General features: G+C 44.4%; 2 protein-coding genes and 1 non-coding gene across 5 annotated transcripts in view; 2 read left to right on the forward strand and 1 right to left on the reverse strand.

The window, feature by feature from the left end:
• Positions 1-975: 975 nt before the first annotated feature.
• On the reverse strand, positions 976-1,092 carry TRNAL-CAA (transfer RNA leucine (anticodon CAA)). The gene is made up of 2 exons: positions 1,055-1,092; positions 976-1,021 (listed from the first exon to the last, which is right to left on the reverse strand). It is a non-coding gene; the product is annotated as a tRNA-Leu (tRNA).
• Positions 1,093-1,244: 152 nt separating this feature from the next.
• LOC132334024 (cytochrome c oxidase subunit 7B, mitochondrial) lies at positions 1,245-3,530 on the forward strand. Its single transcript, XM_059859702.1, has 3 exons — positions 1,245-1,402; positions 2,663-2,787; positions 3,332-3,530. Exons 1-3 carry the CDS (start codon positions 1,366-1,368, stop codon positions 3,404-3,406), a joined length of 237 nt encoding a protein of 78 aa, XP_059715685.1. The 5' UTR covers positions 1,245-1,365; the 3' UTR covers positions 3,407-3,530.
• Positions 3,531-4,199: 669 nt separating this feature from the next.
• Positions 4,200-15,410, forward strand: part of ATP7A (ATPase copper transporting alpha) — a 29,896-nt gene continuing 18,685 nt past the window's right edge. Inside the window, exons 1-4 of one of the 3 annotated variants that reach the window (XM_059859699.1) lie at positions 4,200-4,336; positions 10,348-10,491; positions 12,914-13,403; positions 14,150-14,881. In XM_059859699.1, coding sequence (XP_059715682.1) covers positions 10,384-10,491; positions 12,914-13,403; positions 14,150-14,881 — 1,330 coding nt within the window. In that variant the 5' untranslated portion in view covers positions 4,200-4,336; positions 10,348-10,383. Of the gene's footprint in view, positions 4,337-4,391; positions 4,546-10,329; positions 10,492-12,913; positions 13,404-14,149; positions 14,882-15,410 lie in introns of those variants that run through there. The other 2 variants (XM_059859701.1, XM_059859700.1) reach the window with 2 other exon arrangements.

Raw genomic sequence — 15,410 nt, forward strand, 5'->3', positions numbered from 1 at the left:
AAAGGAATTTGTGTTCACTGGGTACAAGTAATGTAGTTCTTTTATTAATTATTATTCTATCTTCTATGGGTCAATTGTTCTCTTTGCTTCCCATACTAATTAGTGCACAGGTTGTGACCTTCTCTTCTTTTTGGTCGGTGGGTTGGTGGTCGTGATCTGCCCCTGCTGGAATTCCCTTTCCCCAGTTGGAACTGATTTCAGCCCTGTTGCTGAGTTGGCTTTGTTAGTCTCTTCCTTGTCGTGGGAGTGCTGCAAAATGTCCTTGTGGGCCATAAATTCTGCATTCTTTGTGTCTGCAATCAGTGGCACATCCTCCTTCCCAAACTTTGTTAACCTCCCCTTAAGCCTGAGATAATTGAAACATGTCAAGCCCTAAACCTTAACAAGGCAGTTCTACCAAAAAGTAATTTTTTCCCCCAATATCTGGACATCACTTAGAGTTTGATACCTGTTGTTTCATGAATTAAATCTCCTCCCTAGTTGATTAGGCTAGAAAGCACACAAAGATCAAACATCAAAGAACATCCTTTCTTAAGAAAATTTTACATAATCCACATTTTGAAACAACACAAATGCTTGCAGATGGGTTTTGAGTATCTCCAAAGAGAGGGATTCCACACCTTGCCTAGGCAGCTGTTCCAGTGCTCTGCCACCCTCAGGGTAATGAAGTTCTCCCTCTTGCCTCAAATACAGGCTTCGTGTTATACATACACCCTATAAATTGCTGGGTTGTGTGCTACAAATATTGTTAAAATCCAAATGCACAGGGGAATGCCTCAGCAGGTGTGTGCTGGGTTAAAGCTCTGATGCAGTATCCCCAGGGAGGAATAAGGATTTGCTCAGGCTTCAGGTTTTATTTTTAAATTATTTCTGATTTCTATTTGCACTGAAATCCCAGATATTTTTTTTTTTTCGCGATTTTTTTCTACTCGCAAATTGAAATTGACCTACACAGAGGGGAGAAAAAAAAAAATGTGTCAGAAGTGGGATTCGAACCCACGCCTCCATACGGAGACCAGAACACCCAACCCCGTGACGGGAAGGCACGGAACGCCTTGAGTCTGGCGCCTTAGACCACTCGGCCATCCTGACACTGCGTACGCTGCCTTGTCCAGGACATACTTAGCACTGTCACACTGCCCTACATTCTTTTCTGTATGTCCTGGCCCATCACAGAAAGCTCGTCTGTACCCCGGAGGTGCCGAACAGCAGCCAGGGAACGGCCAGCTCGGCCCGGCGCTGTCGCGGAGCTCCACCGCAGCGAGGAGGAGCCCGGCGTTACCCACAGGCCCCTGCCGCGCCGCCACTTCCGCCGCGACCATTTTGTTCTTCACCGGCGTCAAGGGTACGTGCTCCGCTCTCATCATGTTCCCGGTGGCCAGGGCCGCGCAGAGCCTCGTCGGTAAGCAGAGGGGCGGCTCTCGGGGTGTGGGGGGTTCCTCAGGGGTCTCCCCGGTTTATGCCCTCCCCTGTGCAGGCTGTCCCTCAGCCCTCCACTCGTTGTGTACCGGGGACGGTCGTGAGGGCACCTCAGGGGCTGCGGGCGGCTCTGGCGTCCTTCGCCTCCCGCTTTTTTTATTTCTTTCAGCCTTTTTTTAATCTCCTAGTTGCTTTTTGGTATAGGACGCTTTCCTTGGTGCTTTCTTTCCCTAGTACGTAAAGGTACATTCTGTTCTGGTAGCTGTGCGGTGACAAGGGACAGTCCATAGCCAGCCCTTAAAGTCAAGGTTAGAGTCGGCCCTTCAGCGATACGGACCCGCAGGGGCTGTTCTCTGCTCCTGCTCATCCCGAGGTGCGGGCACCTAAAATAACTATCTCGGTGGATACTCAGCTTTTTTTATGTTTAAAAAACGCCTTGTGCAGAATTACAGAGCATGCAAGGGATGTAGTAACATGGGTATCACCATCTTTAATCACGGTTGGGTAAAAATGCAAACCATTGATTTGCGACTGAAAGGGTTTATTTTGTAATGTCTTTATGCACACATCACCCTCTCATCAAATGCTTTGTACACGACTAATGGGCATTCTGCCTTTTGTAGCTTTTATTTTGCTTTTTCACTGTTCACTTCTCTTTAATAAGTGTACATTTTATAGTGTATGCTTACAATGTACATCACCTGAGGATATCACTGTGTTATTTTTTTCTCTATTATTTATCAAATGCCCACGGGTTATTTCAGTTTCCTTCCTCCCCTCCCTTTAAAAAAAAAAATCCTGAGGGAATGAGGCAGGTATTGCCCCATAATTTGATGGTGAGCTTCATCCTGACATTACTTAGGTACACGTACTGCCAGGATAGATATATTTGCATATAGAAATCTAAAAATGCTAAGCACTAAACAAAATATTTTATTGAGAAACAGTAATACTAAAGAAAACACATTAATGAAAAAGTTAATTTAGGGGATTTTTTTTCCTGGAATTAGACTTAAGGAATAACTTTCTAGAGAGAAATTGAGAGAGCTGAAAAAAAATTAAAGTAATTGTGTATATCCTGTGTTTTCGAGTAATTCCAGAGTTCTAAAACCAAATTAATATTTTTTCCAGCATTTTTAGCCTTTTAACACTAACACTTGCCTGTCTGTTGGTGGGAGATGAGGACTGGGAATGGTTTGAGCATGTATTTGAGTTGATTTCTGTACTTGTTGACACTCCTCAGCTCGTGGCATCCGGCACACTGCCGTCAGAGGAGCTCATGGCAAGCACGAGCCCACCTTCCACGATAAATATGGAACCATGGTCCTCCTTGGGGGAGCCGGCGTGTTCACTGCTGTCTGGACCTATGTAAGTTGGTTTTGTCACCTCTCCCTTGTGACTCGAGTTGCAGACTTTAAAAGTGTCCATTTTGCCTGTTTGAAATAAATTCAGTGGTCAGAATTTAGGAGCTTCTTACATAAGCAAACAGTGATGTGATAGAGGGGAAAGTTCTTTTAATTGCCAGCCTGATTTTGAGTTGTTACTCAAATTTCTGCATCAGTGTATTGCCTGATTTGAAAATGTATCAGAATCACAAGTGTTCTCAATTTTACTTGGGATTTCAAACCTCTACAGATACAGCTTTCTGCAGCAAAACTGGATGAAAATACCAATATGGTGGTGGGGTTTTAGATTCCAGATTCTTTCTTCTACAGTTGGATATTTTGAAGCAGAAAACTGAAACATTGAAATACTCTTCAATATAAATATATTCTACTTCTTTTATTAGAAAGTTAATGAGATGTCATGTTCCAGTAACAACAAATCTGAGCTGAAAACAATAAAAATAACCCTATGTCTGAAGATTTATTTGATTTCAGAGTTAATAATCTTGATTTTTATCCCTTTACAGGTGTTTACAACGCTGAAAATTGAGTGGGGCTTTTCACCTGTTGGCAGAGTCACTCCCAGTGAATGGAGGGAGTAACAGCCTCTGCTTCTAATGAACTGGTCTAAACTTTCACTGAGAAAATGGTCATGTAGTGGCATTTGCTCCCTGATTACCACTTGGACAGTGGCATTCCTGGTCTAATAAACGTACTAGAAACCTGTCTGGCTCTTCCAGGTCTCCTCTGTGCTCTGCTTCTGCTGAAGTGTAAGAAATAGTGTAAAAACTTCAAGTAATTTTACACAGTCCCAGTTGTTGCTGTAGAGATCACTGGTGGATAAAGGACAAGTCCAGAACTTTGTTTTCATTTAGCCAGGTGTGTGTGTGCACCAACTTCACTGCATTCCCACTGCAGAGCACACATCCCTGTACATCTGACTTGTAATGACAAAGGCGAGATCCCATTTTTTTCCCCACAAAAGGATTTTAATGGCTTGAATCCTTCTGCCAGTAGGCTGCTTCTCCTGAGACCCCTGAGAGTTGTGAAGAAATTAAAGTCAGTTTTGAGTTGGAGAGGCTCCACAGGAGCAGGCAGTATCCCAGGATGAATGGGACTTCCTTAATGAATTCTTGGGGAATCCCAAAATTATTTGGGGTGGAAGGGACTCAGATTTGGGGTGGTTCCAACCCTGTCTGTGCATTTAATTTCTGTTTACAGTAGAAGTAACCAGAGAAATGAGGTGGGGGAAGAACTGTTACGGGCTCATGCTGGCATCAGAGATCCCAGGCTGCTTTGGCTTGGGGGGGGGACTTGAAGCGCCCCAAGTTGCGGTCGCGGCGCGGCGGGCGAGCTCCTGTCGCGATACGTTGGCAGCGACCGCGACTGCGGCCCCGCCTTTTCCCGCCACCGTCACGTGTCCTCCCGCGTCACGTGGCGGTGGGCGGGGCCGAGCGGGCGGTCACGTGGAGCGGCGGGGGAAGAGCGCGGCGGTGCCGGGCTGGGAGCGGCGCTCGGAGCCTGTGGTCTCGGTGAGTGCGGGCCCCGCTCGGGGCTCCCCTCCCTCCGGCAGCGCGGTCCTGCCCCGCGACCTCGCCTTGGTTGTTTCCCTCCACCAGCGCGGCCCCGCCTCGGGGCTGTCGCCCTCCCGATCCCCGGGGCTGTTCCCGGCAGTGCGGACCCTCGGGGGGTTCCCGCTTCTCTCCGCGGGCGCGGAGCAGGGGCGCTCCCGCGGCCTCAGGTGCGTGCGGACCCGCCTTGCGGGCTCCCGGTTTCTCCCGTGCTCCGGGGCTGCCCCGGGCCGTTGTCACCGTGTCCCCGGCGGGGAGGGGGTGCGGGCGGCTGCGGCGGTTCTGGGCTGCGTGCTCCGGACGGGACGGGAGGGTCCGGGCCCCAAAATCCGCCCGGCTCGGCCGGGCTCTGCCCAGCCCCTCGGAGGGGCCGTCCGGTGCGTGAGGGTGCCCTCAACCCGGGAGTGCCCCGGGGCTTCACCCCCAGAGCTCCTCGGCGGCATCTCCATGTTCAGGCGGCCCCGGGGCCGGCACGGCGGCTCCCGCTCAGCCGCTGCCCCGGGGAGCAGCGGGGCCGGACGGGCTCGGCTGCCGGGGCTGCTGCGGGACCCGCGGGCTGTGCGCGTCGGGAGCAGCCACGGCTCGGGCCTTGGCCCGCAGGAAGTCTGCACTCACTTGGAAAAGTGCCTCCTGTGCTCCTGTCACCGGGCAGAGAAAGTCTCGGAGCGCTTGAGTCACTGAGCTCCTGCTCCAATTCTGAGCTGCTCAGCTTGGCCCTCTGAAACTCCTTCCTTAGTGTTTGTTCTTATGGCACCTTGTGATGGCAGCGCTCTGTGCACAAGCACCTTTGTCTAATTAAAAGCATAGTGTGGGAATTCTAGAAAAGGGCAAATCGTTGATGATGCTTTGGGGTGACATCTCACAAAAATGAGCAAGAACAACACAACTGTTGCCTTTCTGTGTTCATGTTCTGAAAATTGTATGTAAGTAGTGTAAAGTTAAAATCTTAAAATCTTCCGTGCAGTCAGCAAAGGTTGAGTTTCTGTAGTTAAACACTTGTTGAATTGTGTATGTAAATAGGCAAAGGTTTGGTAGTGTGGGAGTTTGTGTATAAGAATGTCCTGTTTGAGCACAAGCACAGTTTGATTTGAAATTAATAATTATAATGTATTTTCTTAGTAGAGAAAAGACCTGAAGCTTTTTTCTTTCCCAGGTGGCAAAGAGGGAAGCAAAAGCTAATGTTATATGTAGTTTGCTGTCTTACTCTTCTTATTTTTCCTGTATCATGCATTCCACCTTGTTCTGCTGAGTAGTTTGAGACTAAGCTCAAGACTGAGGAGCCCCCATCGACCTTGCTATGCTTACATAACAAGGGGTAATAAATTATATTCTACTCATAATATTTCCTATGATTCTTCCAAGGAAATATTCGTGTTCTCCAAAAATCTGACTTCAGGAGGTTGTGGAAAGCCAAGAACGATTTAAAGGATTTGCTAAGAAGTTGTGTCAAATACTGTAAAACTCATTAGAAATAAAGCAGAATGTTTGCAATGTGTGGTTTTTTTTTTCCTCATGCAGTTGGTATAGAAATAAATTCCCTGAGAGCAATTTCCACGCTCCGCTGACCAAGCAAGGCTTGTTAAAGTCTTGAGCAACATGAATTACAACCTATTACAAGTGTCACGTAGCTGTGACATTTATTGCAGATGCACAGTTTCTCTCTCAGTGATTAAACCTCACCTACCCATGGGCCTATCATACATATCTCCTACCCAGTCACCCTTTCCAGTGGCTCTGTTTGCCCATGAACCCTATAAACCTCCTTCTTCCCTTTTGGACCCATCTGCTGTAGCACTTTTCAAGCCCAAGGGTGAGATGATGCAGCCTTTTTCCCTCTGCTGCCCTTTGCTCTTTTCTGCAGGTCCCTGCAGACACTGAGGGACAGGCACCTTCTTTCCATTTAATGTAAAAAGTAATTTAGCTTTCTGCTGCCATAAATAGAAAAGCCAAGTAGCACTTGGCCATTTAGAAATTTAATAAAATCCAAAGGCTGTAATTAAACCTGCAAGATTCTGTTGCTGGCATTTGTGTGGTATTTGTCAAGCTGTGACCTCTTTTAACTTCAGCAGCTGTAAATTCAGGGTGATTATAAACTGGTGAAAACTGGAGCTGTGCAGGTAACCAGAAGCATCTGTTTTCCCTAGCTGTACCCCTGCTAATCCCAGAACTGGCACAAAGTGTGTCTGGGGGGCACAGAGCTCTGCTGCTCTGTGATGCTCAGAAATTAGAAGCACCAAAGTGCCTTTTTAGGGTTAAATGGGATTCTTGAGTTTTTATTGGTCTTGTAACTTCCTCTTTGCATTGTTCATTTTTTTTTCAATTTTTTTTGATAGTGTGGGTTTATGAATAACTTAACTTTGACCTCATCAAGCCTTATTTCTTCAGATATTTTACTTACAGTGACTGGTGTTAGCACATCAAAAACTATTTAGAGAGATGAATGAGTGTCTCAGTCACCTTGTGCTTGATCACTATTGAATTTTCCTTTCCATAGGGAGAAATTTCTGTTGGAAGTAGAAATCACCTCTTTCTCTTGCTTCATTTACTTCATAGAAGTACTAACTGACTTCCTTCAAGAAAATGGAACTAAATACTGGTAACTCGTAAAGGGAACTGCCATTCCTGTGTCTGAAATTCTTTACTAATTGATGGTAAAGCTGTTTGATGGATGGAGCAATTGGTTAAGAATAAAAGCATTATTTTTTTCTTTAAAACCTGTGTAATCCACAACTTAGCATCTTAGGTCTTTTCAGGACCTCATCTTCAAGTCTTTTTCTCTGTAAGAAAATAAATTATAATTAAAAGGATGTATCCATGCTAACTTGCACAAGCCATTGATGTGGAATATATGGAGTGCTGCAGATATTTTGACTTCTATTTTCTTGGGAAAATGTTAACCCAAATGAGGAGAACTGGGATTAAATTGTTAATATTTGTCTGCCTTTTGTCTGCATCTAGCCCTAATTCGTTGGTGTAACAGGTATTTTCAGTCTGCTTAGTCATGGACTTCAGGAAGAAATATAACAAAATATTTCATTCAAGTTTCAGCCAAATTCTTTGTGCCTTGAAGCACTTGTAAGGGAGGCAGAGCATCAGAAATGAAATTATTATGACAAGGTAGAATACAGCCTGAGATTAAATTTAGATTTAACTGGATCTCCTGGGAATTTTGCAAGAAGAGGAAAAAAGGATTTGTCTATTTAGAGTTACTGTGTATAACCCTGTATTTCATTCTGAGAACAAGATCATTTTGAAGCTTCAGGAGCACTGGAAACGCAGACAGTTTGGCTTTTGGAAATTTCAGCAAGGCTGTACAGAAAGCATAGATTGAGAAACAGCTCATTAACAATTCAGTGTGAATAATAATGTGACTGTTTGAAGAGACCGTTAGATTTGGACATGCCTCATCTTTTAGAGAACAACCTGGTTTTAAAATTAGTATAAAAACTGTTAGCAACCTGCAACAAAGCAAATAAAAATCCACACTGGTTGTCTTCCCACCAGCAGGGAGCTCTGAGTGATGCTCATGTCAGAGAGATCTGGGTCTTTCTTCATGGAAGAGAACAAAATGAAGAGCCAGTTTGGTCCAACAGATAAATTCTGGTGAGGGAAATTCTGGTCTCAGTCCTAGTACTTCAGGGCCTTGAGGGGTAAAAAAGGAAAAGTAAATTTTAAATTTTCTTTTCTTATGCTGTTGTGGTTTTTGTTTTAATTTCAGCCTCTTCCAGGAAAGGGTTTTCTCTGCTGTGTTTATGAATGAACAGCAGAAGGGCAAGGAAACAGACTGAGAAAATGGAGGAAACACTTTGTCCATACAAACTGTAATAACAATAGATGTGAAAAGAAGTTTAATGTTATTTTTACATATTTAAACAGTTGGGTTTTGAATGCGTTGGTGAGCATTTGGTGGCAGTGCTGCTGGTTGCTGTAATCAGTGTTTATTCAGTGTACTGTGAGCGTGGCTGCTGTGTGTCTGACAGAGAACCTTTAACATTGTATCCTGGTTTTGTAAAAATGGATATTATTGTACCTGCTGCTTGAGTCCCTTAAACCAAAGCCCAGGAGGGCAGGCAGGAGCTCAGCAGGTTTTGGCTGGCTCACAGCTGGACCCCAGCTCTCCTCCAAGGCAGCATCTTGCTAATCTTTGATTATTTTAGACATCAGCTCACAGTGTGCCCTTACTTTACTTTTGTTTTCAGAGTACAGTAACAGGGCAGTTTCAGGTTGGTCTTGTACCTGGAATGCTTTTAAATTCACATCTCCAAACCTTTCTGGAGGGCTGGTTGTTCTGTCTGGGCTGTCTGATTTTAGTCCCTGGTCCCAGTCCCACATGCCTGGTTGTGCTCACAGTGTTCCCTGCACATTTCAAGTGCTTTTTGCAACTTGGTTTGTGTTTCAGGCTTGTGGGAATGTTGGTGTGTCCCTGGCTGTGGGGTTACAGTGCTGTCCTTGTTTGCTGGGTGCACACTGGGCATTCCTTGGGGACACCTGGGGGGCACAGGGGATCACATTTCAATGGGATGGCAGGACAGCAAGAGTTTCCTTAGGTAACTTAGTGGTTTTTCAGTATTTTGTACCTCTGAGTGTGCAGATCATCCTGAGAAAGGAGCTGCTGTATGAAATTTGCTTAAATTACACTTTCTTGTTGGTTGATAATTCTTGTGACAGTTCTGCATTTCTGGAAGGTGTGGCTATTCACACACTAACATTGAGTGTTTCCAGCAACTCAGCTCTTGTAAGAGCAGGGGACAAGAGAGTTCTGTAATAACTTCTCAGGAAGAGTTATCTTATTTCTGTTCTTGGCAGGGATGAGATGTATTTAATCTACTGGAAAAGTCAGTATTCCCAGTTTTATACTTCTTTCAGTGCTTGTTAATTAAGTTCAACATTTCATTTTGTGCATCAGGGAGGTAAACTGGTTTCAATGATGAAACTTCCTTGTGTTCTTACATGGTTTGTGTCACGTCTCAAAGTGAAAGCAGAACCCTTCAGGCCTTCTGTAACAGGGAACAGCCTGGAAATGTCAGCATGGAGCAGGAAAAATTTATTTTACTAAACATCAGTGTAATTGAGTTTTCCAAGATAAGTCCTCAGGGTAAGAAAACAAGTTAAGCTAGTGCTTCACTTCAGCTCCTCAGTTACTCATCAGATTTTACTGCTTCCATTGCTGCCAAACATTACCTGTGATCATTTCCCTGGTCACTGGCCTCTCTGTCAATAAAACCTTCCATTACTTTTTTCAACATATTAACAAAAAATCTGGAGATTTTCTTCTTGTCCCCTCTTTCCCCCGCACTCACTTAACAGTTTGTGCATTGAGCAAAAGAAGTCCTTTCCATTAGCTTTTATTTCTACAAATTTCATTTAGGTTCAGTAATTTTTTTTTTCTGGGCTTGTTTTTATGAGCAAAAATAGTAATTAAACTCTTCAGAGGAGTAGAAATGAGACCTTTCTGAATGAGGTGTGGTAAAAAGCTTGATTTGCTGCCTGGGCTAACTTCAGCATCACTTGTTTTTGCAAACAGAGGGCAATATATGAGAGAGAGATGGGGAAAAGCAGAGTTACCAGCTGATGTGCCATCCTCTTGTTTCAGTATTCCAAGAGCTGCTGTCCCTCTCTCTCCCCCCTGTAATTTAATATCTCACACCAGTGAACCACAGCTTGTTGCATGCAATTAAATGATCTCTTGTGTATCCCAAATTGAATAATAGCTGTCTGAACTCTTGCCTGTTTTGAGAATTCATGGGAATAAATACATGGAGTTTTCCATTCTGTTGATACCTGCTCAGGTTTTGACATCTGAGGTGAAGGAGGTCCTCTGTTAACCCCTAGAATCCCAGAATGGTTTGGATTGGAAGGGACCTGGGAGCTCCTCTCGCTCCAACCCCTGCCACGGGGACTCCTTCCACTCCAGCTGTATTATTTCCATCTCTGTGAAATTCTTTAGGAACTAATGTCCTGCCTGGTTTTAGCCTCCAGCAATGAGCAGAGCTGAGTAGAAGTTCAGCATGGAGGTGAAGTCGGTGGCCATTGGCGTGGAGGGGATGACCTGCAGCTCCTGTGCCCAGAGCATTGAGCAGCACCTTGGGAAGATGAATGGCATCCACAACGTTCAAGTGAGTGACCCTAGCACTGCTCCTAGCAAAGGTTTGGATGAGAAGCCATGAGAAATTGTGCTCTGAGAGAGGAAAATAACATAGGGAGAGTTGATTCTGTATGTTTCATGGCGGGCTGTTGTTGGAGGTGCACTGGTGTATTTCTGGGAAATAAGAGAAAAACAGGTGCTGGCTTCACTGCAGAGGGAATTAAGTCATTGTTGCTCTTATTATTTTCTGCTTTACAATTAACTTGGTATTGGGAGGCAGTGGGGGGAAAAAAAGGCCAGAACAGGGTTTGTCCTAATCCAGGCTTTCTTTGCCTAACTTAGTTTTAACTTTTTTCTTAGCTCAGAGGAGATGTTGCTTTCTTCTGTCATGGGCTAAATATTGGACTATAGAATATTCTAGGGTGAGCTGATCATCCTTGCAGAATACATAATTTTATAGTAGTTTTAATAATGGAAGTAATTGAAAAGCTGGTAGACTTCTATGAATTTTGTAACCTCAGCCTGTGTTAGAACAGTTGTAACCACGGAAAATTGAGAAGTTTATTTATTTAATGTCTGTGTTCTGAAAGCATCCTCCTACATTCTGTAGTTGTTGACTTTACTCCAAAGAAAATAATATCTTCCTGGTCTAATCAACAGTTAACATCTGTTTTATGGGATATCTTAGGTGGACACTTCCCAGAACTGGGTACAATTTTAGTTTGGGGTGTGTGTGATCATTGTCTGGAGCTGGTTTTGCAGGACCCATTGCAGTGCACTTCCCCTGCAGAGCAGGTGCTACACAGCTCAGACCAGTTCCCTGTGGCCTGAAATAGGTGTTTGTGTACAGAAATTTTGGTGAAAAGCAGCAAAATTTACAAGACAGATAATTTTTCATCTTCCTTCAGCTGTAAAGGAGCTTTGATGTGAGTTTGTGCTGTGACAGGTCTGAACAGCCCCCTGTGCATGGCCAGATCAATCACTGGGTGTCTGCAAGCATGAACCCAGGTAAAGGCTAAAAGCAGCCTGTAAAATAATACCCCCAAAAATCTGATTTCAGAATCTTCTCTTTCTCCTTATTCTAGCAAAAGGTGTCATTTTGTCAGCCTAGCACTTTGTCAGGTGATTTCTGAGAATGCACAGGTGGCTTTGGGTAGGATGGGGAGATTTATACAAATGTATAAAGTCTATATGCAGCCCCAGTGTCCTTTACATAAAGAATGAAGTAGGTTTTTAAAAGGACTGTATTAAAGCTTTTGTGTTTAGGTTTTTAGATAAATACCTTATCCCAAAGCTGAATGCTATTTCAAAAGATACATTGCAAAACCTTAGTCTGAGCAGAGCAGGACTCTTAAACTTTTAAGTCATATTTAGTAATTATCCTTCTTACAGCATCAGAGCTTCAGTCTAGGCAGATTCAGGAAATTCTCTGGGAATAGTAAAACAGTGATTTGTGTAGTGATTATGAATGAGGTCAGCAAGGGGCATGAATGTTAGATGACTAATACAGACAAACAGCTGCTTTTAGGTTATTCTGCAATGAAACCCATAAATGTCCATGTTGCTAATTCTGCTGAGGCAGAATTGGGACAGAAACGAGGAAAGGTGGTTCTTAAAATGATTTCACGGATATAATTTAATCATGGCTGTGGTCTTTGGGTTGTACCTTTGCCCAGAGGAAAGGTAGAATTGAATTGGTAATGTGTTGGGCCTCTGGCAGGCATTGCTTTTTCCTTTTAGAAACTGCAGTTATTGTGTTTGATATATCATCCGTTGGGAGCAAATTAAATTGAGGCAGATGGGAAAGGTTATTACCAATGAGGATGTCTCTGGATCACCAAAATGTACAGAGAGAGGAAAAACATCTTTAATGTTTGTCACATACCAGGTGTCTAAAGTGAGTTTTGGTGAAGTCTAATGCAAGTTTTTGGTCACAGCAAGTTACCAGCCTGTGCCTCCATTGCCTGGAAAAGCAGGGCTCCTTTTACTGCTGCTTAAAGCTGTGGGTTTTTTCAGCGAGTGTTTTCTGCCATCCTTGTGGCCTGGGGGCAGTTACTCCTAACTGCATTAGAATTACTGCTAACTGATTCGAATTTCTTCTGTGGGCTGTTTTGCTCCAGGGGTTAAGTTGGGTTAATCATCCTAATTGAAGTGAGTTTGGCTCTGGAAGTTTCATTAGGTGGTTGGTGCTGTCTGGGTGTTGCAAGTAGAAGTGGCCAGACAGAGTCTGGATGCTGGGGCTGGGAGTGGGGCTGGGATCTGCTCTCTCCAGCCCTGTTGGTGCACAGGAGAACAGGAGTCACTCAGTGTGCCTTTGCTCTTTAAGGTGGGCAGTGAAAGTTGTGCTGGAGGAGTGTTGCTAATCTTTGCAAGTCAGAGCAGTTTGCAGTGTGCTGCAGTGTCTCTCCCAGCTCTGGTGCAGTTTGCTCACTTGCTTTGTTTATCCCCTCCAGGTCTCTCTGGAGGACAAGAACGCCGTCGTCATCTACGACTCCAAGCTGCAAACCCCAGTGACTCTGCAGGAAGCCATCTGTGACATGGGATTTGATGCAACCCTGGCTGATTCAAGCCCACAACCTGTTCTACCTGACACAATTTTCCTCACCCTGCCTGCCCAGTCAGCCCTAACACCCAGGCAGATCTGTGCCATGCTGCTGAGCCACAAAGGGATCGTGGATGTGAAAGTGTCCTCTGATCAAAGAACTGCAGTGGTGACTTTCATCCCTTCCATCACCAATGGCAGGCACATCACCCAGATGGTCCCAGGGGCAGATCTGAGCATCTCTGTGCCAGAGGTAACACCTGGAATGTGGGAAGATTCCAGCTGGCCCCAGGCCAGCAGCGCTGTGCTGCGCCTGAAGGTCGATGGCATGACCTGTCACTCCTGCACCAGCACCATCGAGGGCAAGCTTGGCAAACTGCAGGGAGTTCAGAGGATTAGAGGTAAAACCTCACTGTGTTTTTATGGAAATTGAAGCTGGCAAATTGCAAGGAATTCAACAGACTAGAGGTACAGCTTTAGTGAGTTTTTATGGAAATTGAGGTTGGCTGTGCTGTTTGCCCTCTGATGGCGTTGCAGGTTTTAGATGAGGTAGCTGAGTGTGACAGTGACTCTTTTGGGACTGGTATTTAATTATGGTTTTAATGTGGACTAGAAATGAAGAAAGGAGCCCACATTGTGGGAAGGATCTGGCTGTTACATGGATGTTCAGTGGTTGATTTGCATTTGGTAGGCAGTCTGGAGTAGTTGTGTTCCATAATTTTATTACCAGTTATAGAAATCTCTAATAACAGATGCCTTTTTAAAATTGTAATTAATAATAGTTCATATTTTCTGTTCAATTAAAAATCTAAAAGGCAAGACCAGCTTACTGATATAGTTAGCTTTGGGATAAGTGTATTGCCATAGACCCCAAAACAAGGATAAATTCAGCAAGAAGTAGTGATGCCATTTGTGAAAATCCTGGGGAAAGAGGAAAAATTTGAGCAGGAGTTGAAAATTGTTGTAGTGCTAGACAAAAACTGGTTAAAGAACTAAGTGTTTGACCAATGAAATCAACAAAATGTCCTTTCTGTTGCAGTTACATTTCTGACTATTTAAAGTGTTGCTGGAAAGCTTTGACAAGATCCTGGGATGTGGTTATTATGCTTAGGGCAGTGACACACTTATTTTATTGATTAATTTCCAGTGTCCCTGGACAATAAGGAAGCTGTTGTTGTCTACCAGCCTCCTCTAATCACAGCAGAAGAAATAAAACAGCAAATTGAAGCAGCGGGTTTCACAGCAGCCTTCAAAAAGCAGCCTAGACCCCTGAAGCTCAGTGGGATTGACCTGGAGAGGCTGAGGAATGCTCAACCCAGAAGCTCTGAGGCATCACAGAGAGAAAACTCCAGTGGGACTGGCACCAAGACAGTTGTGTTCAGAGTTGAGGGGATGCACTGCAATTCCTGTGTCCTCAACATCCAGAGCACCGTGTCGGCGCTGCCGGCGGTGACGAGCGTTGTGGTTTCTTTAGAGAACAAATCTGCTGCTATAAACTACAACCCGAGCTTGATTAGCATAGAGAAGCTGAGGAAAGCTGTGGAGAATGTGTCTCCTGAGAGGTTCAGAGTCAGCCTTCCTGAGGAGCATGAGAACCTGGCACTTTTCCCCACGCTGGCCTCTCCACTAAAATCTCGCCCTGCTTCCAAGGATCCCAGCCAGCCCCTCACTCAAGTTGTTGTGATCAATATTGAGGGCATGACTTGCAGCTCCTGTGTGCAGTCCATCGAGGGAGTGCTGTCCCAGAAGGCAGGTGTGAAATCTGTTCATGTCTCTCTCCCAAATGGAACTGGAACTATAGAATATGACCCCCTGCAAACAAGCCCAGAAGACTTGAGGTCCTCAATAGAGGATATGGGATTTGATGCATCTTTTCCAGGTAATGACATGTGAAACTTGTAAATTTACCATTTACAATTTGGTACCACCCAAGATGAAATTAAGCAGTTGACATAAACTTTGTGCTTGCCAAGGGAAGCTTGATATCTTCACTGCAGATGAAATCATTAAAGATAATGTGCACATCCTTTAATACATCAGATTGATTCAAATGATTGAGGTGTCTGGCAGTATAAATATGTCAGATAAATGCTATATTTATGTCAATAGCTGCAGAAGTTGTTGGGTGCTCACATTTAATCCTTTTCACCTGCTCAAACAGCATTCCCTGAACTGCTGTAAGGAGCCTGTAGTTCCAGAGCCCCTCTCTAAGGTTAAAAACATTGGTTTTGTTTATGGAACATGCACTTGCTTACAAGTTCAGCTTTGTGCTCCAGGTAAAGTCAATGAAACTGTGTGTGAAACTAAGGTTGCAACACAAGGGTTTTGCTTCCAGCTACAGGAGAGGATGTGCAACAGAACAAAGACATTGAGGAAAGGCAAAAGGTAAATAGTAACAAGCCACTAAG

Source organism: Haemorhous mexicanus, chromosome 14, assembly GCF_027477595.1.
Source record: "Haemorhous mexicanus isolate bHaeMex1 chromosome 14, bHaeMex1.pri, whole genome shotgun sequence".
In the NCBI taxonomy this organism is placed as follows: domain Eukaryota; kingdom Metazoa; phylum Chordata; class Aves; order Passeriformes; family Fringillidae; genus Haemorhous; species Haemorhous mexicanus.

Bases quoted from the DNA above. Each gene is read 5' to 3' on its own strand.
- LOC132334024 (XM_059859702.1), top strand. From the start codon at position 1,366: ATGTTCCCGGTGGCCAGGGCCGCGCAGAGCCTCGTCG. The intron at 1,403-2,662 runs GTAAGCAGAGGG...GACACTCCTCAG, and splicing joins GGCCGCGCAGAGCCTCGTCG to CTCGTGGCATCCGGCACACT. The intron at 2,788-3,331 runs GTAAGTTGGTTT...ATCCCTTTACAG, and splicing joins TCACTGCTGTCTGGACCTAT to GTGTTTACAACGCTGAAAAT.